Genomic DNA, 25,823 nt, shown 5'->3' on the forward strand with positions numbered 1-25,823 from the left:
ACAAACTACTACCTTGGGGGATGCCTGAAATCTCTGAAGAAAGTCTCTTGGAAGTAGCCAGTTCAGGGAGGTCACACCTGTACCATGCTGTAAAGGAAAATCAATATTTTTACAAAAGTGGTCAAGACTATTTGCTAAGCATATCAGCATTTCCCAAACAGGGAGTGGAGATAAAATGAGGCCTCATTAAGACTTTATGTGTCTGTGTACGAAGACGAATGGCAACCAGACTTCTGGTTGTGAACATGATGCAGTCTATAGAGAAGTGGAAATATAATGATGTGCATCTGAAATTTATATGTTATAAACCAATCTCAATAAAAAAAATATGCTCTATAAAGTGTTTCTGGCAAAAAAAAAAAAAAAAAAAGACTGTTAGTGTGAACTAACTTCGTTAGTGTGAACTGAGTAACTTAAGGGTGATTTCCTATGAGCTCCTCTCCATCACTTTTCTTCTCCCTTTGTTTTTTCCCACTTCATTTGTCTTCTCTTTGTCTCAGTCTTCATTTTCCTAGTTCAACAGGCTTTTCAAAAACTTAGGCCACAACTATTTGCCTTTCTCCTCTTCAAGCCTTCCCCACTCAAAGTGATTTGCGGACTGTTATGCCCCAAATATTTGTTACCTCTCAGAGACGTGGAGGAGAGAAATGGTATACACCAGTGCCTCTCAAACAGGGGTGATTTGGTAATGTCTGGAGACATTACTGCTTGTCACACCCAGGGGGAGGGTGCCACTGGCATCTAGTGGATAGAGGCCAGAGATGCTGCTAAACATCCTGCAATACACAGGACAGCCCGCAACAACAAAGAATTACCGGGCCCAAAATGTCAATGCTGCTGCTGTTGAGAAACCATGGTATGCACAGGTGTCAGTAGCTGAATATTACTGAGGAAGCAGTGCAGCCTCCTTACAGATGCAGATTCTCAAGGTGGTAAACTGGCAGCCACTGGCATCAGATTGTCTAAACCTGGATCCTCAGGTTCCCTGTTTTTGCTGGCTGTATGATTCTGGACTAATTATTCAATGCCATGAAAGCACAGTTTCCTGATCTGGAGAAAGAGGTTGATAAAGCATCATTCTCACTAAGCAGTAAGCTCCTTGAGGCAGGGACCTAATTTCACCTGCCATGCTTAGTTTAGGGACTAGAACCCAATCGGGAGTACTAAATATTTGTGGATTGTCTCACACAGTTGTTTTGAGGCCTAAAGCAAAGAACATATATTAAGTGACACGAAGCACAGTGAGGAGAAAAGCAGCCCCTGACAGTGGGAGCTGGTCTGGCACTATTGGCTGGGATATGCTGTCCTGTTGAACATAAACAATTTCACAGAACACCAACATCAGACAAAGCTACTCTGTGTCCACGACGGATCAAGAGAAAAACAAAACTACCCCATAATCACATCTGAATATAAACAAAAAAAGAATATGGGCCAACCAAAAAAGACCAAACATCCCCCTATCCTGGCTAACATGGGGGACTGCTGCTGCTTAATCAGTCATAGCTTTAGCCTCTCTTGCCTCTTCTCCTTTTTAGGTAAGAATTATTAAAATACCCTATCATAGGATTACCTCCACCTAACAGCATCCAATCCAGAGAGGACTGCTTCCTCCCCCAAAGTACCTAACACAAGCCCAAATCCTGTCAGTTCTCTCCAGTACCCTCCTCCTGGGATGGCCCGCTCTTCCTCTTCCTCATGGTGTGCCTTCCCTCCTGACAAGGAGACTGACGCCCAACTTTGTTCAACTATAGGGGTGTTCTCGGTGGTCTCTGGCTGGAGGGCACTGACAATAGTGGGAGCCCCCTAAAGGGTACTTGCTATGATTATGCCTCAAGGGAAACTGCATGATGCCCCCATAGCCTTTAAGCAGAGACTTCATAAACAAGTATTTTGAGGCTTCTCGACAGACTGCCTCTTGCCAGGCCGTTTTTCCTCAGAGGACGTCTTCTCTCAGTCTGCAGGAAGGAGGCTTTTGGTTTCTAACCTCCTAAACTGAAATCCAGCATGTTAGGTTAAATTTCTCATGAAGTAAAACCCCTTCGCGAGGTGCGCACCTCCAGCTCCAACTTGGAGTTACTCAGACGCCAGAACACCCCAAGGGGGTATGGCGGAGGTAGCAGCACGGGCACTAAGGCCTCATGGTTTCACATTACTCGTTGTTACCCACCGCCCTAAACCAGGAGAAACGGCCCCGAATTCACTCCACAACCAGCGCAGAAAAGTGCGGAGTCTCTACTGGGAGAAAAGCTGAGGAGAAGAGCTGAGGTAACAGTCACCCCCCGCAAAACCAAAACTTCCCTGCCGGCTTCCTCAGACGTCGCGCACGCACACGCGGCGCTGGGCGGCCGCCGAGCATTTGCCCGCCTCTTCTAGGCGGACTACAAGTCCCGGCTTGCCTGGCGCCGCGGCGTCGCCTGGTAACTCGCGCCGGACGGAGCGCGCTAGGTCGGCTCCTCCGCGCGCCTGCGCCCTGGCGGCTCTGCACAGGCGCATTTCCAACGCTTGAGAGGAGAGGGCGGGGTGTCGTTCCCTTTCGCTGATGCAAGAACCTAGTGCGGTGGTGGGAGAGGTGTCGGCAGGAGCCGTGCTGCCGCTGGGGCCTGGGGCTGACCCGTCCGACTTTCCGTCCGTGCCGATCCCACTCGAGCCGCAACCATGTCCGGGGACGAGGTGAGGGCCGGAGCCTGGCGCTAGGGCTAAAGACTGAGGCAGGGAGCAGAACCCACCGCAGTGTGGGAGACCGGGCCTGCGGCCTAGCGGCCGGCCGCCGCCATGTGGGGCCGCCGGGCCTGGGCGGTCCGGGGCGGTAGAGCCGGCGAGGACTCCGGAGCCGCGGGCTTGGCCGCGCTCTGCTTCCCTCAGGGCGGCGGCGCTGAGGCCGGCGTCCTCCCGTGGCCGGCGTTTCCGGAATGGAGAGCACGTTGAGTCGCACTTCCCGAAGGGGGCTCGAATGTCTGGTTAATGCTCCAACTGAGCGAGATCGGGGCTGGCGACCCCTGCATTCCTTTAAAGATTTGACAGTGCAGCTCCAACTCTCCTCGCCGGGCGCCGGGGCTGCCGAGAGGAGCCTCCCTCGGCTCCGGTGGAGCGCCCTCGATAGAAACTTTGCAGGCTGGCTTGCCCTGGCCGGTATCCTCCCTTGTTCGCATCTCGAGCATTATTTCTTAAAAAGACCAGGGAGTGAGGGAGATAGGACCAGAGGAAAAGACCCTTCAGCATCGAAAAGTGACTAACCTTCTCGGAAAGTTTTAGGGCGGGAGTCCCTGAGCCTTTCTTAACAGAGAGCTTACAGCGACGTGAGCGGCCAGTCCGGGCTGCGAAGCTGGCTGCGTCTTTTTCTACCGTCGTGCTTGTACCTCAGCAAGTTTCCTCAAATCTCTTTTGACCAGATTTACCCCACTTCATATAAAATCAAACAGCCTAAAATGAAATCTGATTTTAAGTGCTATCAGTAGATATTGATTAACACTGGGGCGGGGGGGGGAGCTACCGCTTGCCGGCCAGCTCTCCCCACCAAAGAAGAGCTCTTGAATTCATGATTCAGATCTGTAAACATTCGAGTGCTTGGCCTGTAGGGCCTTGGAGAGATGGGAGAGGGAAAAATCGAGGCTTTCTCGAGCGTTGGCTTTTGAGGTAGACCGGGAACGATGCTTAAAATTTCCTCAAGTAGTGGAAAGGCCTGATCACAGGGCAAGGAAGTGGTTAAGGAGGCAAGTGTGCTCACAAAAAGAAGAATATTCTCCAATTTGATTAGAGTTAATCCCTTAAATATAGGTAGTGGCTAGTTCATGGAGGGATTTGAAGACCAAATTAAGGAATTTGGATTTTATTCTGGAGGGGACTCCAGTGTCTCAGTTGATTCTCACAGCAACCTTGTAAGATAAGTGTTATCGTTATGCCCATTTTAGAGATGAGAAAACTGAGGCTTAGAGAGTTGTATAATGCCCATCATCAAATAGTAAGTGGCTGAGCAAGTAGTAGAATTCCAGATCTATGCAGTATTGCCTTCATCTAGGTGACTAAGAGGCTTGTTCTCTTAGAAAAGAAACAGAGTCTGAAGGACTCTGTTCTTGCTTGGAGGTCATGGTAGACATTGGTCTGGGCTACTCTAATAAAGTCGTGAGTGGCAGTGTTTCACACTTGTTTTGTTTCTACCCATTTTCTAAGCTTTTCATGACCTTTAACACGTAAAGCACCTACGTAGGGCAAGGTACTGTGAGGTGTTATTCTGTGTGTGGTTTCTACAGTAGTGTTCACAAGTGTTGTGAAGGAGTAAGAAATCTACTAGTTGCTACAGTAGGTAGAAATAGAGCCATCTACATAGCGATTTGGGGAGCTGGAGGATTCAGTTTTAGCAGTTGGATTTTTGAAGGAAGTGGAATATGAATGCATTACTAAAGAGTGAACAGGATTGTCAGGCAGAATCAGCATGCCAGCAGAGGACTTTGGAAGCCAATAAAGTATTAAGCAGCTTGGCATTTCTCAAGTCTACCAGTCCAACTTCATTTTATAGACAGGAAACCAGGGCCCAGGGAGGTTAACTTGCCCAAGATCACACAGCAAGTTAGTGGGCCTACAACCCCGGTCTTTGGCTTCCACTCTGGAGGTATGTGTAGGTTCTGGTTCCTCTAGTACTGTGGACTACATAAGTCTTCTTAGGCCAGTCCTTAACATCTGACTACTTTACAGACTTGTAAGGATCAAGTGAAAATCTGTACATGGAAATGATTTATAAACTGCCAGGGACTCCACAGAGTAGAAGTAGACCTGCCTAGCGGACAGGATAGAATTAAATAACCTACTATTAAAAAATAATTTTTTCATATTTCTTTGTTTTTTCCTTAAACAGCTTATTAATGTACAAGTGACATGAAATAAGCGGCACACATTTCTTTTTAAACCTGATAATTAAGCCAAAAACTCAGCAAAACATAACCTCTTTTCACCTAGTGGAACCATGACCTTTAAAAAGCAGTATTCTAGAAATGTGGGTGCTACCTAGTAAGGAAAATATCCCCTAAACTGCAGGCATTTATTATTTTTTGAGACCATTTTTTTTAAGTGCTGTCAATAGCTACGATTATTGCTTATTACTAGGCCCCATTCACAAGTTCTGAATTCACAAGTCAGAACATCTGGTTTTCACACAATGTGGTAAGGTGTTCTACATAAGAAACTTTAAACTAAAAAGGTAGAATGGAATGTGTGTTGTATGAAGTTTACAAAACAAAGAATACAAAGAGAAATAAAAATCACCCAGAGATGACAACACTTAGCATTTGTTATGCTCACCCTGCTTCTCTGGGTTCTTTTGTAACTCAAACCTGCCTTCTGGGTTTGGTGTGGCCATAAAGTTATCATCTTGGATAAGGTATGATGGATGGAAATAGGCTTCCAATTTGATGAAGCACTTTAGGCTATTGTCAGGATAATTTTTGCTCACCTTCTCCAACCCAACACAACTTGGGAAGTTGAAAATGGAAAACTGCTTTCGAAGGCTTTGTTTTAGACTTAAAAAAAAATAGATCAAGAGATTTGGTTTTCCACAAGTGCACTGTCAGCAGCTATTTGCTTCTCAAGTCCAAACTAGTCTCGTAAACAAAGCATTTGGAATGTGATAATTTGTTAAGTCAGATATGAAAGTCTTAAAAAAACATTTTTTTAGTCAAGACTGACATGACTTTGTGGTTTGGGGGAGGTCTGCTTTGGGATCCCTGATTTCCTTATTTTTAAACTCTACTTTGCCAGGTGGTATGAATAAAATGAGGTGATGAGTATATGTCTTAGAGATCCAAGACAGTAATTGAGAGAGTTGTTAATTATTTCAGTGTATAATTCCTGCGTATTTATTAGTCTTTACAAGGTTACAACCAAACTGTTTCCCTGTAGACCTAAATTCGAATGTTTTTCAAAGGATAAGAAGCAGTTGTGATGCTGTGCTCTGATGATTTCAGGATCCCTCCCATCTTTGGTCTGCCTTGCTGAATAATAGTTAAAAGATTATTAATATTCCAGGGAACTTGGTACTTGAAAAAAAATGCAATAAGTGAATTGTAAGCCCTGCCAGAAAACCAAATTTGTAGTACCTGGAGTGCTGTCTGTCCTTTTGCCAAATCTCCCAATTTCAGGAATGAGGATGAACTGTAGATAAACCTCCCTGGAACAGATTGCAGCACTTCATGTATTTTGACCCAAGGACCCAGTACGTTAGCAGTGGGGAACTCCTTCCTCCTGGCTCTTCTGTCCTCTTAAGTTTGCCAAATTATGTTCTTCAGACTGACTGCATTTCAGAATTATTCACTTATACAGTTAGATCCTTGTTAAGGTAGGAGAGGATAACTTTGAAATGAAGCTATCAATTTCCAGAATGTCTTGCAGATTCTTCTCTGTTGGGTGAGGATGATAACTACCTTACCTTATTACAGACCATAGTTTGGTTTCAGTGTAGCTCAGTTTCCTTAATGTAGTTGGGACATAAAGAAATTTAAATTAATTAGAATCTATTTGGGGGATTTTTTTCAGAGTTTCATGATATGTCTTAGAAATTAGATCTTGAGTTGATGAAATTTCAGTGATAGGAATCGAGATACCATGCTTTTGTGAACTGTAAAACATTGTATAAATTATGATAATTGCTAACATTTATTGAGTACTTTTGTGCCAGGGACTGTGCCAAGTGTTTTATATTTATTTAATCCTCCCAATAACTTTGTGAGGTTTGGTTTTGGTTCTGCTACTGATCTCCATTTTACACATGAGGCATGGAGAGGGCAAGAACTTATCCAGGGTAACACAAGTAAGAGCCAGAGTTAGGATCTGAATTCAATCAGTTGGGCTCCAGACCTGCGCTTTTAAACACTTCACTACACTGTCACAGCAGATCATTGGGCAAAATGCTAAATTTAAGCATGGTAGAATTTGTACAAAAATTGGTAAGGGGCTTAGCAATAAAATACTTGGGATTTGAATCCAATTCTGTTTGAGTTCAAAGACCTCGCTATTTCCATTCTACTAGCATCTGCCCTATATGTTGTTTAAACTGTTATGTCTAAAATAACTTTACCTGTATTTTTTTCCAATTGATCAGTACAAACGGATAGTCATTCTACAAGTTGTAACTTAGTTTTTCACTTATTCTCTAGTGGACATTGGATAAAAATAACCTAAGAAAACTTTTAATGTTCCAGAAACAAAAGCAGAATAAAAGGTTATATAGAAGTTTCTCTTACTCAGATATTTGCTGTATGAAGGGTTGCTGATGGATTTCCTTAAAGGCTTATCTGAACTTCAGGTTGCCAACCTTAAATAAAACATGTATAACTTGCCTAGGCATTGATTTTTCTCATCCATAAAGTGAGGGGTGTAGCATGGGTTGTTGCTAAGGTCCCTTCCCTAAATTCCATGATTCATTTATAAAGTCTCCAGATTTGTTTATGAAACTAAAAGTGAAGTTGATGTCTTGAGAGAGTTCACAAATTGAAAGGCATGTGCACATATTTCAGGATCACTCCCTTGCTATGTTTAATAGTATAAGGAAGGTTGGATGGACTTTTTATTACAATCCTTTTTGGTACTTTAATTCAAGTACTCTCTTAAGAGTATGCCTTTTGAGGATACAGCATATTTAGAATGTGAATATCATTAAAAACAATCACTTGGTCCCTTTTTCTTTTTTATTGTCTTTTAAACAGATGATTTTTGATCCTACTATGAGCAAAAAGAAAAAGAAGAAGAAGAAGCCTTTTATGTTAGATGAGGAAGGGGATGCCCAGACAGAAGAAACTCAGCCCTCAGAAACAAAAGAAGTGGAGCCAGAGCCAACTGAGGACAAAGATGTAGAAGCTGACGAAGAGGACAGTAGGAAAAAAGGTAAGTGGTAGATGTGCGAGAGTCACTATTGTCCTGGGAGACCTGGGTCTCTTCCATCGACGTTTTGGATTTCATTCGTACAGTGACCTCTCAGCCTGATAAGGCTATTCTGGTGAAGTTGAGGCCATCAACAATCTGTATGCACTGGATCTTGCCAGATTTCTAGGGACTTGTTCCAGGGAATTTCCCACTGAATCCACAAGGTGCAGAGATGACAAAACCTCATCATTCCAGGTCTGGTTTTCCAGTCTAACCTGTCAGGTCTCTTCTCCAATTCTAATGGTGGTTGTATTTGTTTTTTATTTATTTATTTTTCCCCCAAAGCCCCAGTAGATAGTTGTATGTCATAGCTGCACATCCTTCTAGTTGCTGTATGTGGGACGTGGCCTCAGCATAGCTGGAGAAGCGGTGCGTCGGTGCGCACCCGGGATCCGAACCCGGGCCGCCAGCAGCGGAGCGCGTGCACTTAACCGCTAAGCCACGGGGCCAGCCCCTAATGGTGGTTGTATTTGAGTGTAGGCAGAAAGAAATAGGACCAAGATAGGCAGTTTTGTGTCTTAAAGTCTGAAAATGTATAGAAGAGATTAAAATTATGCCCTAAAATGTTTGGGTTTGGACAACAGCATTGGTTCTTCACCCTTGTGCTTTAATATAGACACCATTTGACTATTAGAGGGAAATAAATGATTCAGTAAACATAATTTATGTCTGTTGAATGTAAGATGCTGTGCTGGGGATAGAACTGACATTCATTGAGCATCTACCATGTACTAAGCATCTTGTACATGTTTAAAACAATCTTGGAGAGTTAAATCATTCTTGTAATAAGACAAAATGAATTCATAAATAGCTTCTTGAAACACTTTGTAGCAGAAGGATCCTAAAATATTCCTAATGTATAACGGGGCAGTACAAATAGAAAACTTATTGAACAGAACCCATTATTACTCACTACTGGTGGATAAAATTTCATTTTATTCATATTGTAGCCTTATGTTAATGAATGTGAAATACTTTATAAGGCTTTTTGATTGATTCAATACCATATTGAATTAGGCACTAGGATTTAGGTGAAAAAGGCATAGCCCCTTAGTATCTAGTAGAGAGATAGACAAGCCGATAAGTACCTATGTTGGGGTGACAGAAGGTATTATCGAAGCACCTAGGGGGCACCTAACCCAAGGAGGGGAAAGGAGGGATAGGCTTAGAGAAGGCTTCTTGGTGGAAGTAACTTCTCACCAAGATGAGATGAAGGTAAGAGCTATATGGCAGCGACCATGGAAAGGCTTGGAAGTGAGAGACCACACACACTGCACTAAGAAGTGGAAGTACATAATTCAGTTGGGCTAGAACCAGGGGTTAAGGTATTGAGAGATGAGAGGTAGGCAGAAGTGGAGAGATAAAGCTGGAGAGTCTTGGAAATTGTGTTAGAACCCTGACTTTGTCTTGAGAACAGTGAGGCATGATATGGTCAGATTATTAAATGAATATTCCCAACATAGTCCCCTAACGAGATTTTTCCTACAAACCTTTGAGTTAGTTGACTTGCCATAACCTTTGTGGTTGTGGAGGGACTACTGTACTAATTAATACCCAATTTCTATTCTGGTGAATTGATTAATTAAACATTAATTAAACCAGCTGAAATATTGGTTTAACTCAAAAATTGATGCTTTGCTTTCTGCTATTTGTTAATAATTGATAATCTCAATTATCTGTCTTTTTAGATGCTTCTGATGATCTAGATGACTTGAACTTCTTTAATCAAAAGAAAAAGAAGAAAAAAACAAAAAAGATATTTGATATTGATGAAGCTGAAGAAGGTGTAAAGGTAGTATTGCTTTCTTATTGAAGGTAAAATTTAACCTCTGGAAAGGTTGCTAATGGCTGATGTTTCTCCCTCTTTGTCTCATCTCTTACTAGCTTTGCTTTTGTTATTAAGTCCTTAATCACCACTGTGAAGGTCATTTTCTTGGGATTGTGCCTGACTAGGTATTTTAAAGGGATTATGGTTCAAAAGAATGTAAATTTAGGTTTTACACATTGTATTGTATACCATTAAAATGATTATAACATGCCCCTTGTCATTAACTATACTGAGATTGGTTCAGGAGAGATATGTCTCCTGAAATCCTGAGAAATCTTGTGGAGCAAATATTCCTGTGGTTTCTTCTGTAAAACTTTTAGTAGCATATTAAAGATACACAAACTTATGTGTGTACCTCTGAGCAGTAAAGAATGAACCCCAGCCCACGGTAGCTGGTGGCCGATGATCTTATGGTCTGTAAGAGAACCAGAGCACTCAGGCTGGTTTTATGGAGTTCTCTGATCTTGTAGGAACTTGAGGCCAAGTGTCCCATTTTGTGCCCTCTACCCGTATTCTTCTTTGGTAAATAGTTTATTTGCTCAAACTCAAATAAGGTATATCCTACATATAGCAGAAAATGTGTACAGTATTCATTGACTTTTGGAAACAATGTCGCAATTTTGGTGATTTGGTTAATTCAGCAAATATGTATTGGTGATTATAGTGAGTCAGGCATTGTGTGCTAATTGCTAGGGTACTGAAATGAATAAGATATTTTTCCTGTTTTCAGAGGTTATTTTAGTTCAGAGATAATTTCAAGTCCTTTACAACAAGATGATTTTACCTGGATTTGTCTTATTCTCTCCGTCTTTGGGGATTCTCTTCTTTCCCTACTATTATAGGGAAATTGGTAAAGAAAAGGTCAGATTATACTGAAAAAATGAGGTTTAAATATCCTGGAAATGTGCCATAGAAAGTCTTGGTTAACAAGGTTTTGTTGGTCGATGCCTTTAGTAGCTTTGTCATGAAGAATCACTTATAAACTCTACTTTTATTAAGGGCTTGGATACTTTTTTTTCTGCTACTGAAGTCATAACATAAGAGGGTATTACAAGTATTCTCATCAGCCAAGGCATGGGCATTAACTTGAAGCTGAAGTGTTTTTAAGATCTTGGGTTACTCTCCCACCTGAATTTTCAGACCATCAGAGGGCTTTTGAGAAATCTTGGAAAACGCTTTATGCTATTCTCTGCCTTTTACCAGGTCTTAGCCTCAGTTTAGAAGCAGATCTTACTGCGGTAAAATAAATAATAGTATAAAACTAGAAGATGGCTGGTGTGTGCTAATTTATATTCAGCCTATCTGAGTTGCTCATTTATTGACTGTTGTCTTAGAGACTAGGTTAATATTTGGTTTCTTATTTGTGTGTTATCCAGCTAATACACAGGGGCTGATTGGTCTTTGATGGCCACATGTGGCACTAAGACTGGATTTGAGATCTCAAGGCTGAGCTTCATTTACTCCCAGCTGTTAAACTTTTCTGCCAATAAGATTTCTGAAATTCCTGTAGCCATTGTCAGAGTAGTTCAGGATGTAGACACACAAAAATAGATATTGATAGGTAATGTTGACGGCATAGTTCAGAGTAGGGAGCAGGATAAGCTGGTGAAAGGAGGGAGAGATCAGAAGGCTGGAGGCTGAGACTGGCCCTTTCTGCTCTTCTGGGGTGTTTATGACTCATTTCTAGGCTGTGACATGCCCTAGTTACATCCATGACTATAGCAACTAATCTTGGGCTGAAGCTTTACCTTGTCTCCATCCATTCATCATGTGACCTTAATTCTTCATGGGTTCTGCCTTTTCTCTCTTTCATGATGTCATCTATTGAAGTGATGCCCAAAGACCTCTTCACAGTCTGGTGCCAGGCTGACTGTGGTATAATAAAAAATAAATATTTGGTCTTTGTTCCCGGTTCCTGGCACATAGCGCCTAAAATCCTTGGAATCTCTGGAGTGACAAAAGAATCTTTTGAGATGACTGGAGCTGGCTGGGAGCTCCTAGATAGCTGCAGGATGGGAGCTGGTTGTCAGAAAGATCAAGCCATGATTGGAGGATTGAAACTCTTGTTCCCCCTCTGCTTAAGTCAGTGAAATCAATGATGATTTAATCAATCACACCTACATAATGAAACCTCCATTAAAACCCCTAAATGATGGGGTTTGGAGAAATTCCGGGTTGGTGAACACATCAAGGTATTGGGAGAGTGGTGCACCTGTCCCCCTACCCCCTTTTCTTGCTCTATGCATCTCTTCCATTGGCTGTTCCTGGGTTGTATCCTTTATATACACCAGTAATAGTTTAAAGTAAAGAGCTTTCCTGAGTTCTGTGAGTCATTCTAGCAAATTATCGAACCTGGAGGCGGCAGGGGGGACCTCTGAATTCGTAGCCAAGTTGGATATAAGTGTGGATAACGTGGGGACCCCACACTTGTGACTGGCCTCTGAAGTGAGGACAGCCTTGTGGGACTGAGCCGTTAAACCTGTGGAGTCTGTCACTGACTCTGGATGGTATCAGAATTGAATTGAGTTGTAGGTCACCTAGTTAGTGTCAGAGTTAGAGAATTGGTGTGTGGAAAAAAACAATGTATTTGGTTTTAGGAGGGAAAAAAGCTCCCACTGACTGCATCAGAATACTTAGAAACTTCTTTAAAATACTCTTGAACTGTGTTCAACTCCTTGTCAATCAGAAGATTTAAGAATCTTTTAAAGTCTCTCAGATGATTCTGACGGTGGCCTGGTTTGGAAACATGGGCAGTAATTATAATAAGATCCCAAAGCTGAGGGATAAAAGAAAGGAGAAAATCCCACAAAAGTGTCTTAAAGAATTTCCAGTTTAAATGGCAGAGACTCTGAGCCAGTTTGGCTCACCTGTGAGAGACATTTCTTATCTGTAACTTCAGTTTTGAATATTTGATTTTTTTCCTCCAAAATGATGTCAGTCCATGTCATTTAAAAAAAAAGTCCTAGTATCAAAATGTTGAGACTCTTATCTCAATTTCTTAGGATCTTAAGATAGAAAGTGATGTTCAAGAACCAGCCGAACCAGAGGATGACCTTGACATTATGCTTGGCAATAAAAAGAAGAAAAAGAAGAATGTCAAGTTCCCAGATGAGGATGAAATACTAGAGAAAGACGAAGGTAATATTGGGGGCTCAGCAGCTCATTTCTAGGTCACTCAAGCCTTTGGCCTAGTCTCTTTGATTGGTGGGTTCTTTTTTTTCCCCTACCCCTTATTTCCACTACTTGATAATGGAAGCTAAAAGGAAATAGTATCTAACTTGATAATGATAGTTAAAGATTTCATGGGGGAAGAATTTGGCAATTGTGATTACATTAAAAACACGCTGATTCAGGCTATTGGGAAAATTATTGTAATTGAATTTTAAATGTTTAAAAAAAATTTTTTTAATATTTTGTTTAAAGTGCTGCTTTATTAGTTTCTGAGTGCCATAGGGTCTTGAGACAACTTGAGTATAGTCAGCAGATGGGTTTTTATGGATGTGTATGTTTCTTAAGCGCTTCACAACAGTTGGACTTTTTTCCATAATTATCCCAGCGCATTTTTTATCTTGTGTTTGTTAAATCAAGGAACAAGTTCAGTATGTCTGTGCTATCACAAATTCCTAATTAGAGAAGTCTCTGTCAAGGGTTATTTATGAAAGTCATAATATCCCTGTCTTTAAGGAATAAAGGGTTGTTTGTGGACCTTGATGCCTTCATGCTTGAGGCTGTTGTGAATGCAGTTGTGGGGCTGGGGAGGAGTCAAATGTCTTTGAAGCTGTCATTTCTCTAGATCTGCCTCTCCCCTTCCCCCTTTTGTTACTGTATCAGGGCCTACCCCTCATTCTTACAGTCTTTGTTATCTGTAGCTTTAGAAGATGAAGACAGCAAAAAGGATGATGGTATCTCATTTAGTAACCAGACAGGCCCTGCTTGGGCAGGCTCTGAAAGAGACTACACATATGAAGAGGTAAGACAAATTCTGTTATGAAAAGGGGCTAAGTTGTTCACTAGAACTTAAAGAAAAGCAAGATAAACGTTCCCTGAATCGGAAGGACCACTGAAGTACAGATTGATAGTGAAACAGACCCAGAGAGGTCACCCAGCCAATGCACAGCATTGCCTGATGCCTGCATATGGGGCAGACTGCCCAGAGTAGGGTAGTCGTTATAGTACACACTGTTCCCATCTGAATCTATGAACTTCTGAGAACATGGAGCCCCCTGGAATCGGGGGGAGGGGAGCAGTGGGAAGAGGGAACGGCTAATATGGGGCCAGAATATGCTGCTGTTGGCTTGTTTGGGCTTTCCTGAATCTTACTTTTCAGTGTATCATATACTTTGCCATAGAAACAGCAGAATTAGGGTAGGGGCCTGTTCATTTAACTTTGAACAAGCAATTGCTGAGCATTCATAATGGACCAGATCCGTGTTGAGGATTGAATCCTGCTCTCAAGGAACTCCCAGAACATGTAGTGATATGTGTGTATATTTAGTAAAAAGTGAAGTTAGCTCTGCTTAAAGGTAAAGCAAAGTGACTCAAGTGGGAACTTGGTACTCCTGCAGTTAAATAAGAATGTACATGAATACCACTTTCTCTCTATAGCTACTGAATCGAGTGTTCAACATCATGAGGGAAAAGAATCCAGATATGGTTGCTGGAGAGAAAAGGAAATTTGTTATGAAACCTCCCCAGGTTGTCCGAGTAGGAACCAAGAAAACTTCTTTTGTCAACTTTACAGATATCTGTAAACTGTAAGTTGGAGAGTCGCCCTCCCAAATAGTAGATTCTTAGTGGAGTATATGTTAAATGTCCTTATTGTGAACTTTACTGCAGGTAGAAAGAGGGAATGCATAGGCGTCAGGGTTGGATTGAGGGAGGTCACAGTTCAAGTCCATCAGTTCTTTCCACTGATAGGTCTCAGGGCTTGTTTTATCAGCATCCAGAGGTGAGAGAAGCCAACTCATGCTGATTTGAGGATGGATCCTAACCAGATGTGGTGAAGAATGAGGAGGCTGAGTGTAGTCCTCAGACGGGAGCCTGGGGAGCCTGGAGAGGGGGAAAAGCTCATCAGGCTGGGGTGGGCCTGCCAAGCAAGTGTAAGCAGTGAGCTCTGGGAAAGCAGCTAAATTTGGTGTGCCTCTTCCTTGGATGATCATTGCCAGGACACAATGAGAGTTTAGCTTTTTTAATTACCATCACATTCCATGCCTGTCTCAACCCAAGGTTACTGTCTGGGCCTGGCTCTTCTCAGAGCTCCTCAGCTACAGCTGTTCTGACAGGTTCCTTAGGGCAACTGACCTTATTTATTGTTTGTTCTTCAATTTTATAAGTGATTCATGCATGTTGCAGCTAAACGGGAAAACAATGGTAATCAAAAAAGACAATCCCAAAAGATTCCACCACCCAGAAATAACCATTGTTTTCACTGCTCTAGGCTTTACTTTAAAAATTTTAGATTTTTTTGCTGATGACAACAGTAGTATATGCTTATTACAGAAAAATTAGAAAATACAGAAATGCTAAAGAAAATGAAAAATCATGTTAAGTCCACCATTAAGAGATAGGTAATCATCATTTGATATTTTTATGTTTAGCTAGTTTTATACATAAATATTTTAAAATAAATTGGTATACTGGTTTTTAACCTGTTTTTCTTAGTATATTGTTAAACTTTTACCCATGTCATTAAATAGTCTTCATAAATGTTTTTAGTAGTTACGCAACATATTCTAACAGTTCCTTACTTGGACATGGTTGCTCCTGGGTTTTCACTATCAGAGGCAAAGCTTCAAGGAATATCCTTATACATATATCTTGGCAGTAACTCAGAATAGAGCCTTAGGGCAAAAATTCCCAAAATGGTATTGCTGAGTCAAAAGGAATGGATATTTTTATGGCAAACATTGGTAAACTGCTTTCCAACAAGCTTGTACCAATTTATACTCCTACTAGCAATGTTGGAGCTTACCTGTTTTATTATATTTTCACCGATCCTTGCTCCATTACATTTTGGGAAAAAATAATGGTTTTTAAAATTGTAATAGTGGTATCTGGTTATTGGAACAAGTTCAAACAGTGCCAAGTGAATAAAATTAAAAAGTGAAAATATTGAATGGCATTGCTCTGTATTTGCTTTTTTCATTTTATATGTGTACCTCTTTTTTTTTGTATATAGAGACCTGTCTTGTTCTAAAAGCAAGATAGAAAGGAAATTTTTTTAACCATGACCCAGTTAGTGGATATTGAAGCTGTTTTCCATTTTTCTGCTGTTGTGCTACCATGAAATACTTCTCTATATATTGTTTCACTTGTTTTTTTTTCAATGAAAAATTTCAAACAGGAAACAGGGATTAGCATAACAAACACCCAAGTTATCAAATTGCCTAGGTTTGGTGTATTTTGACCTTTTGACACATTTGCTTCGGATCTTTTTACTTCTTTAGAAAGAGGGTTTTACAGTTACAATTAAAGCCACCTTTGTATCTCTTTCTGATCTCATCACCTTCCTTCCCAGAAAAAGATGCTATCCTCTTGTTTACCTTTCCTGTCCATGTTTCTAGACATTTACTTACGTATTTATAAATAATATGGAGTATTATTTTATGGGCTTTAAAATGTAAAGAAATGGTATCATATATATTTTTATTTCAGAGTTTGATGAACTGTGCACTAAAATTCACCTAAAAGCTGAGTAATCACAGCTTAAAACAGTGAACAGGAATGGCTTTTTAGAAGTTTGGTTAGAATTCCATGCAAGATAAGGTTTATATATTCTACTTTCTTTTTAGATTACATCGTCAGCCCAAACATCTCCTTGCATTTTTATTGGCTGAATTGGGTACAAGGTAAGAAACTATATTCACAGTTATATACAGTATTATTGGACATTTTATAAGAACGTCTCTTAACTCGAAAAGGATTTGTAACATGCTTAGAAAAAAACATTCACCTGATTATCAGGATCTTTTAGGCCACTGAAGGAGGGAAATCAGTTCATTTCTATGGGAGAGGTTGGCTACTTGGGAATAGGGAACAGAGTTAACAGTAGCTCATCTCACAGGCCTACTGGTCTACCAAAGTGAGTACCATGGCACTTCCATGTTTAGAGTTTCCTGTCATTAATTGGATTTCTTGGGTCTTTTTATGGAGCAAATAGTAGATTTCAGAGGAAGCCATTTTCCTAGATCAGAATTTATTTTTTAAATTGTTAATAGGCTGTTGATGAAATACAGCTTTTAAGTTGGTGAGTGGCACAGGAGAAACGTGGAAACAAGGATCCCTAATTAAATACTTTCCTGGGCCGGCTCCGTGGCTTAGCGGTTAAGTGTGCGCGCTCTGATGCTGGCGGCCCGGGGTTCGGATCCCGGGAGCGCCCCGAGGCACCACTTCTCCGTCCAATGCGAGGCCAAGTCCCACGTACAGCAACTAGAAGGATGTGAACCTATGACATACAACTATCTACTGGGGCTTTGGGGGGAAAAAAACTGAATAAATAAAATCTTTAAAAAAAAAAAAAAAATACTTTCCTGTCTTCAGGGCTCACCTGTTGAAGGCACTGAGTAAGTCCATCCCCGTTCAGGGAGGCCAGGATCCCATGGAGCCCATCCCAATGAGTTTGACCATTAGTGCTAGCAAGCTGAATAAAATAAGTCCCTTTAAAAATAAGTAATGTAGAGTTAGGGCCTAATAGTGATCATTAATACATATTGTGTACCAGGCACTGTGCCAAACACTTACTTGGCTACCATCTCAATCTTTTTTTTTTTTTTTTTTTTTTTTTTTGAGGAAGATCAGCTCTGAGCTAACATCTGTGCCAATTCTCCTCCTCTTTGTTTTCCCCAAAGCCCCAGTAGATAGTTGTATGTCATAGTTGCACATCCTTCTAGTTGCTGTACGGGGGGGTGCTGCCTCAGCATGGCCGGAGAAGCAGTGCGTCGGTGCGTGCCCAGGATCCGAACCTGGGCCGCTGATAGTGGAGCGCATGCACTTAACCGCTAAGCCACGGGGCCAGCCCCCATCTCAGACTTTACAACAGTTCTATGAACTGTTAGTAGAAACTAACGTTAACCCTAACTTACAGATTTGGAAACAGGTTCAGTGAAGTGAAGTTGTGGTTGGTCACACAGCTAGTTAATGGCATTGTCAGTACAGACTCAGGTCTGCCTATCTCTGGAGCTTCAGCTCTTAAATGGCTTAATCTTGTGCCTCGCTGTCAGTACAGAGATAACTAAGGTGTTTTGTTCTCTTCTTACTCTTGAAACTCACAGTTTGTTGGAATTGGCTACACTTGCTGTGGGGTTAAGTCATAGTTTACTTGACCACTGGTAGATATATAGACTCTGTTGTAAAAGAATTGTGTTTTAAATGTAAATTTGTTACAATCATTGTTTATTTTTAACTTGTATAAACTAATGGAGTATAAGCTAACAGTGTTTTTCCTACTTCTCAGAATAATTTACAGTTTTTGTAGAGGTGGGATAAATTATAACAAGTGGTGACCAGTGAACTTATGGTTAGTGGCCTAAATGTTATGGGGTTGTTGAGAAAATTGAATTTCTTTTGACAGTGAATGACAAAAATTCCTACATCAGGCATTGGAATCACCATAGCCTGGAGATTAAGGGTTACAGTCCATGGAGGATGATAATAAACCCTTCTAGTTTATTAAAGGAGAATCACAAGAGAAGTTCTTGCAAAAGTCAGTTTTATAATGAGATACAGAACAAATATCAATTTAATGCTACCTGGCTGAATTTTGTTGTTTTACTTTGTGATTTGTAATTTTTAACAAATGATAGTGTCTAGCCCAGAGCTTTGCGTTCTCAAAAGTGCTTGTCAGCAGCTTCTTCTCAAGAAGTTTCTCTTTAAGCACCATTAACAATATGTGGCCTGTGATTTTAACTGTACTTTCTTTTTGGTGGTGGTGGGTAGGGTAACAGCTTTATAGAGATATAATTCACACACTTAAATATACAATTCATTGGTTTTTAATATGTTCACATAGTTGAACAACCATCACCACAATCCATTTTTGAACATTTTCATCAACTATATATGACTGAATCAAAATATTTGGTGCTTAGAATTTTTTAAGATATCTATAGCTCCTTTCATATTTTTATATTTATAGCCCCCTCACTGCTTTGCACATGGTATGCGTTCAGTAAAAATTTATTTCTCCTTTGTTAGATGAATGGGCCGTCACACACAGTTAAGGAATCAATTTGTTTTAGACTTAAAATCAATTATAAATCTGAGTTGTCACTGGAGACTTAATTGGTTGAAATTGGATTTAATGTTAGGAAATATGGGTAGGTCATCAGGCACCAACTACTTAATTAAAAATAAATTTTGAGAAACCAGGTAGTATAGCACTACTCCTCGAACTTATCCTATGCCATTGAATGTATTTTATTGAATGTATTTTAAACTCAATAAACGTAAAGGTTCTGAAATTTGGTTCCTTATAGGAAAAAATAATGAGATATTTTTGTTTTCTTTCATAGTGGTTCTATAGATGGTAATAACCAACTTGTAATCAAAGGAAGATTCCAACAGAAACAGATAGAAAATGTTTTGAGAAGATATATCAGTAAGTGTATAATTTCTTCTTTTTTTTTTTGTGAGGAAGATCAGCCCTGAGCTAACATCCATGCTAATCCTCCTCTTTTTGCTGAGGAAGACCGGCTCTGAGCTAACATCTATTGCCAATCCTCCTCCTCCTTTTTTCCCCTCAAAGCCCCAGTAGATAGTTGTATGTCATAGTTGCACATCCCTCTAGTTGCTGTATGTGGGACGCGGCCTCAGCATGGCCGGAGAAGCGGTGCATCAGTGTGCACCCGGGATCCGAACCCGGGCCGCCAGTAGCGGAGCGCACGCACTTAACCACTAAGCCATGGGGCCAGCCCAGTAAGTGTATAATTTCAACACATCACTCTGAAATGTTCTCATCAGGCTGCAATATTTTGAGGAGAGCCATTGGTTTGTAATGAAGCTGGAAAAGATGAAAGGGGAGGTGGGGCAGGAAGGTGGCTCTTGGTGGCTGATGAGACATGCAGGGAGAGGGGTTTGGATTTCATAGGAAGGCCCAGCCAATCAAGGCTGCTGGCTGGTTCCAGGCTGAAGGCTAAGTCAGAGAAATCTATCTGTATTCACCCCTGGCCCACCTTTGTTATCTTCCTGATCACTTAAAATTGGCAGGTCTGTTCCCACCTAGGAAACTAGTAAGTTCTCTGAGTGGCTCTCCTATAGGCAGAACCAGGAATAGGCATCTGGCAGGTGTCCCTGCCTCCTTGGACATTTGGAGTCTTTTTTCAACCCATGATTTAGTACCTGAAGCATCATAGCAGACAGCTTGTGTTTTCTTACCCTGGAATTGCTAACTTTAGCTAAGTTTCCCCAGTCTGGGTGCCATCCTGGGCCTTTGTGGAGTTCAGTGTGGAAGAAGTTTCAGAGGGAAGAAACCTCTGGCTTACTGTGGCCACCAGGTAATTCTGTATGTTGCTTTTCCTGCAGAGGAATACGTCACCTGTCACACGTGCCGATCACCAGACACAATCCTGCAAAAGGACACCCGACTCTATTTCTTACAGTGCGAAACTTGTCATTCTCGATGCTCTGTTGCCAGCATCAAAACCGGCTTCCAGGCTGTCACGGGCAAGCGAGCACAGCTCCGTGCCAAAGCTAACTAATTTGCTAATCACCACTGATTTTGCAAAGTGTGTTGTGGAGATCTGGCTGGACAGGTTTACCATCAGAGTGGATATACCATTGTATTAAAATCAAGATAGAAAAGCTGCCAAGTTCTTTGGCGTGTGGCTGGTTGGTCTGAAATCCTTGCAAGATGCCGATGCTCAAGCTGTTGACATGCTCATTGCCTACTTTAACAACTGTCAGAGAAACATGATGGGGTAAGGCGGTGCTTTTTTAAAATCGTTCATAGACTTCTGTAAAATGCAAGATAAATTAAAGTTATTATAACAGTGATTCTTTCAATCTGGTTTGTCCTTCAGTTTTCTTTTCTATAAAAATTGTGCTCAACAAATTCAGCAAAACAGTTTGTGCTTGGGCTCTGGCGAGGTCTCTGTATCCTTATCCTGAGAAACTGAACATTGGCAGGCGCTTCAGCTGAGCAGCCATTTTCTTTCTCAGCTGCTCTCTCTTGGGATACATAAAGTAGCCACAAGTTCACATGAGAGGGTGGTTGGAGTGTGAGATCTGGGAGGACAGTGTGTTTTCAGTGTCCAGGGAACGACTACACAGATTTGACTTCTTTTCATTATGTGAGGATTATTGCTGCTACCTCACTGCCAAGTCCTCCAGCTATTACCACATGAGGAAATACAGGATGCTAGGTACCCTCCCTCCTTAGAATTTTCTTCCTTATTGGCCACAAAGAGAATCTTAGAAACATAGCCTCTAAGAGTGTCTTGTAACTGGCACACTAAGAAAAACCCTAGTTGGGCATATGTTGGCGAGGAAGCGATGTGGCATGTGCAGTACAGAGAATTCTTCTGCAAGTCCAAACCCTGACGCTAGAGGAAGCTTTTCTTTTTCCTCCCCAGCTTGTGTTCTGGGTTTAAAAAAGGCCCACCACAAATGCTTTTCTATTTTGTGTATTAAAGTGGCTTTTGAATGTGACCATGAGAAACCAAAAAGTGATGCTGCCTGTGTGGTGCTTCTGGGTACCTCCAGTTCTGCCTTCTGAGGATTTGGGTGAAAGGGTATTTCTCCATTGAGCACAGGAGGAAAGATCATCTTATGTGTCTGCTGTGATCTGCCTTGCACGCACTTGAGAAGAACGGCATAATACTGCTCCTCACTTTCTTGTTGCCAGACTATTCCTAAGTGGCCCATGAGTAGTCACTCAGCTCTTAATATCTCGACTACATTGTTTTTAATCACTGTGACCCTTAATTTTAAATCACAGGCCAAGTGTTGTAAAGCACCTTGGCCATGAAGCAGTGGAGAGAGCAGAGCATTCCTTCAACTCAGTAGGTCCTGAGGGGACTACACACTGACTAAGCTGCCACGACTGCCCTGATGAACTCAACTGGTGGTTATGATGCCGTCTTCCTTCTTTTGTATCCACGCCCACACAATTCTCGATGTTGGATGTTACTGCGTGAATAAAGCAAGGATCAGTGCCTCTCGTGTAATTAGCTTTCCATTGCTTTTGTGTGTATGTATGTGTGTTTCGTTCATTTCTTTACTTTAGTGGGACCCCTTAGGGGAAGACACGAGACTTTATAGTTTGGTGACAGGTTGGCACAGTTATGTTGGCAATTTCAACCCCAGTTTTTTTTTTGTTTTGTTTTTAGTACTTTGCTTTAGTTTTTTTTTTTTTTTTTAATTTTATATATTTATTTATTTTCCCCCCAAAGCTCCAGTAGATAGTTGTATGTCACAGCTGCACGTCCTTCTAGTTGCTGTATGTGGGACGCGGCCTCAGCATGGCCGGAGAAGCGGTGCGTCGGTGCGCGCCCGGGATCCGAACCCCGGGCCGCCAGCAGTGGAGCGCGTGCACTTAACCGCTAAGCCATGGGGCCGGCCCCTCAACCCCAGTTTTTAACTTCATTCTCAAAACAGATTCTCTGGACTGATCCTGACCCCTTAAGATAATCCAGTTGAGGTACTGTTTGGTTAAAATTGGATTGACTACATCGAACCCATTCAAAATGATGAGTTGCCCTAGGTTACCCATTCACAGTAGTATCAGCCTCTTTTCTCTCTCTACTACCTCACACTAACCACAGCTGAGCTGGAAGGAACCTATGGAGTGACTAAGCAAAGGCAATTGAGGGTTTCTTATTAAGAGCTACCTTCTGGTGAGAAGGGAATCAGACCACAATTTCCAAAGTGTCTTAGGAAACTGTTGAGAAGTGTTCCTAATTATGCAAAGGGGAAAAAAAGAAGGGTTCCATGGTAAAGAAAAGTTTTAGACTACAAACAGGTCCATGACTGCCTAAGGAAAGTCTTTAGTATGCTGATGTGCATTTTCATGAGCACATGAACATGCAGTTATGTCTAATTCTTTAGAAAACCCTCTTGACTCCATACTCGCCCCCAACACCACCTACAGAAAAGCTTAAGCTATTCTTAAGATATTCTCCTGGCTCACTCCCACACTTCAGAGGTCCCTGCCCACTGCATGTAAAATATTGTTTCCCCCAGCCCACCATAGTATAAGCACTGAGAGTTTTGTTCACTCATGCCTCCCCGGTGCCAAGAGCAACCAGTGCCTAGCAAGTTGTAGGTGTTCCAGTATTTAAATGAGTTTCTTTACAAGGAGCATAGCATATGCAGACTTGTTGCCCCCTCTCCCTGCAGACATCTTGTAGGATAAGTTCTGGAGAAAGGATGCTGGGCTGGACAGCCTGGAAAAAGTGCTGCTTTGGTGTGTGAGGCCCCAGCTCTGACCTGGCCTCCCCCATCCAGATCCTTTGCCCTGGCAGGCTAAGCTTTCACATGTTCTGGTCTAACAGAACATTAGATTTTGTGCTGGTTTTTTACAAGCTGGGCTTTGTAGCATGTGGTATTTTTTTTGAGAAGATGAATTTATAATTCAAAATTTTTAATTCCCACCATCTTACCACCATAGAGCCTTTTAGTGTTAAGAGCTTTTTTCCCAGTTAGTGCAGTCTTCATAATTTTTGAAAACCCTTAAGAGTCCATCCATGTATGCCATAGTTTATTAAATCAGTACCCTAATGGTGGGTGTTTGCTAATTCTTGATAATGCCGTGAGAATGGGTTTTGAACAGTCGAGTGGCAATCCTCTGCCATTGATTATATCATGTGTTCTCATCTATAAAATGAAAAAATGCCTACCTCAAAGATGGTGAGATAGTGTAGGTACAGTGCTTAACCCAGGGCTGCCTGGCACATGGAACTATTTCTTCTGTTGAATAGTTCCCTTAGGCTGAATTTCCAGGATCAGAGAGCAGGAGACTTGATCGCCGATAGTACTTGTAAGCATATACCTTTTCCCAAAGGGTGGCCTGGCAAGTGTACAAATCCTGAAGACTAGGTATTGCTTCCATTTTTATGGTGACAGTAGGTTTACTGACTTCCTGTAAAGACTGCTTTTGAGATGGTTGCCTATCTCACAGTGATCCTGATATAGCCTGCCACACTTGGCCATAGCAGCATCAAACTCACCCAAGGATCTGCAACAGAGGCATAGTAGTCTTGGAGCTTTGTCACACTAATGGTGTTGCTTTCAAGAGAAGAAAGGACCAAACACCTGCTGGGTCCCCTGTGGCTGCCATGGCTCCTGTCCTTTCAGACTTTCCCCGATAACATAAGATATTCCTGAACGCTTCTAATCACTGCCCCTTGATTTAAGCTTGGTTTTGAAGCCACTGGAGGACCAGCTGTTCTAAGGGATAAGTATTAATGGATATTCTTATTAAACACCACCATTTTAATGGGCATCTTTTACAATTATATTCATCAGCTACAAATTTTCATGAGCTTTTCTTTATTTTTTTTTGATGAGGAAGCTTGGCCCTAAGCTAACATCTGTTGCCAATCTTCCTCTTTTTGCTTGAGGAGGGTTGTCGCTGAGCAACCATCTGTGCCAGTCTCCCTCTATTTTGCATATGGGACACCGCCACACCATGGCTTGATGAGTGGTGTGTAGGTCCACACCTGGGATCCAAACCTGCGAACCCCAGGCCGCTGAAGCACAGTGCACACTTAACCACTACACCACTAGGCCGGCCCCTCATGAGCTTTTAAATGAGCCAGAAACTGAATCAAAGCCAAAATATTACATGGGAAGTTGGCCAAACCTAATCATATACTGGGCAACAGCTTCAGTATCATAACTATTTTGGCCTCTGAGAATTATGACTGCTTCATTTTCAGTCTCAGATATACCACCGCACTATGACAAATGCCTCTCATATGGCCCAGAATCTGGGCTATTCTTAAATAATCACATAAGTGGCTAGCACTACCAAAGTCTCTAGTTTGTACCAGGCCCTGTTCTATAGGTGCTTATATATACGTAATATATATAAAATATATATTATATATATGTAATGTATATTATATGCATATATATATATATACTGATTTAATCAGCACAGCAACCCATGAGGTAGGTGTATTATTATCCCCATTTTACAGATGAGGAAATGGAGACTCAGAGAAGATAGGCAATTCACCCAAGGAGTCACATAGCTGGTAAGTAGGGAGCCAGGATGCAGTCCCAGGCATTTGGGCTCCAGAGCCTGTGCTCTGCCTCTGCAATGCTGCCTCTCAGTGACAGTGTCATGTTCAAAAGTATTACCTGAATGCCTGCAGCAAAAGGCAGTCCCTGCCCTCCAGGCGCTTACTGTTTAGTGAAAATGACAAATGAGCAAACCAGTGTAACTATAATCTGGTAAAAGCTGTGTTGCAAATATACTCTGGTAAGAGCTATGACAGAAGTAGCACACAGAAGGGGCCAATGCCAACTCAGGCCAAGAACGTGTCTGAGAAGGTGACTTCTGAGCTGAGCTATAAAAGTAATGAAGGTTAGCCAGTGAGAAAAGACAAAGAGCATTCCAGGTCGAGGCAACAGCATGTGTAAAGGCACACAAGCCAGACAGTTCTTTCCACAATTAGTTCCATGTGGCTTGAGAATAAGGGGCAGATCCTAGAGGGCTTATATGCCATGCTAAGGGGTCTGGAATTTATCCACTAGGCAGTGAATAACTGATGGTGGTGAAGAGGAAAGACTGATGGGAAGTAAGTGGCAGGGAGACTAGTTAGGAAGTTATTGCAAAAGTCCAAGAGATAAAAAGGGCCTAACTTAAAGCAGTGGGATTAGAAACAGGTTAGGGCCAAGACATACCATGGAAAAATGAACATGACTTGACAATTAGGGAGGCATGGAAGATGCTAACATGGGCGATGGCGGACAGTGGTGCCATTCCCCAAGATGGAGGATTCATGGAAGAAAACACTGGGGGCTGGACAGGGCAGGGCTCGACTGACATCCCCGTAGAGGTCCAAGTGCAGTTGTCAGAAAGCCACCTGTATACATCCCCTGCTGCTCCTGGGAAGGACTCAGTTCGAGGTGGAGACTGTGG

At 41.8% G+C, this 25,823-nt stretch overlaps 1 protein-coding gene across 1 annotated transcript; it reads left to right on the top strand.

Moving 5' to 3' along the window:
• The first annotated feature begins 2,508 nt into the window (after positions 1–2,508).
• Positions 2,509–20,737, top strand: EIF2S2 (eukaryotic translation initiation factor 2 subunit beta). Its single transcript, XM_004442454.3, has 9 exons — positions 2,509–2,673; positions 7,695–7,872; positions 9,600–9,703; positions 12,742–12,877; positions 13,609–13,709; positions 14,345–14,493; positions 16,531–16,587; positions 19,249–19,334; positions 20,258–20,737. The coding sequence occupies exons 1-9, from the start codon at positions 2,659–2,661 to the stop codon at positions 20,431–20,433; spliced, it is 1,002 nt and encodes a 333-aa protein (XP_004442511.1). The 5' UTR covers positions 2,509–2,658; the 3' UTR covers positions 20,434–20,737.
• Positions 20,738–25,823: the final 5,086 nt, after the last annotated feature.

The sequence above is a fragment of the Ceratotherium simum genome, chromosome 21, assembly GCF_057802395.1.
Source record: "Ceratotherium simum simum isolate JZ-2026a chromosome 21, ASM5780239v1, whole genome shotgun sequence".
NCBI lineage: Eukaryota > Metazoa > Chordata > Mammalia > Perissodactyla > Rhinocerotidae > Ceratotherium > Ceratotherium simum.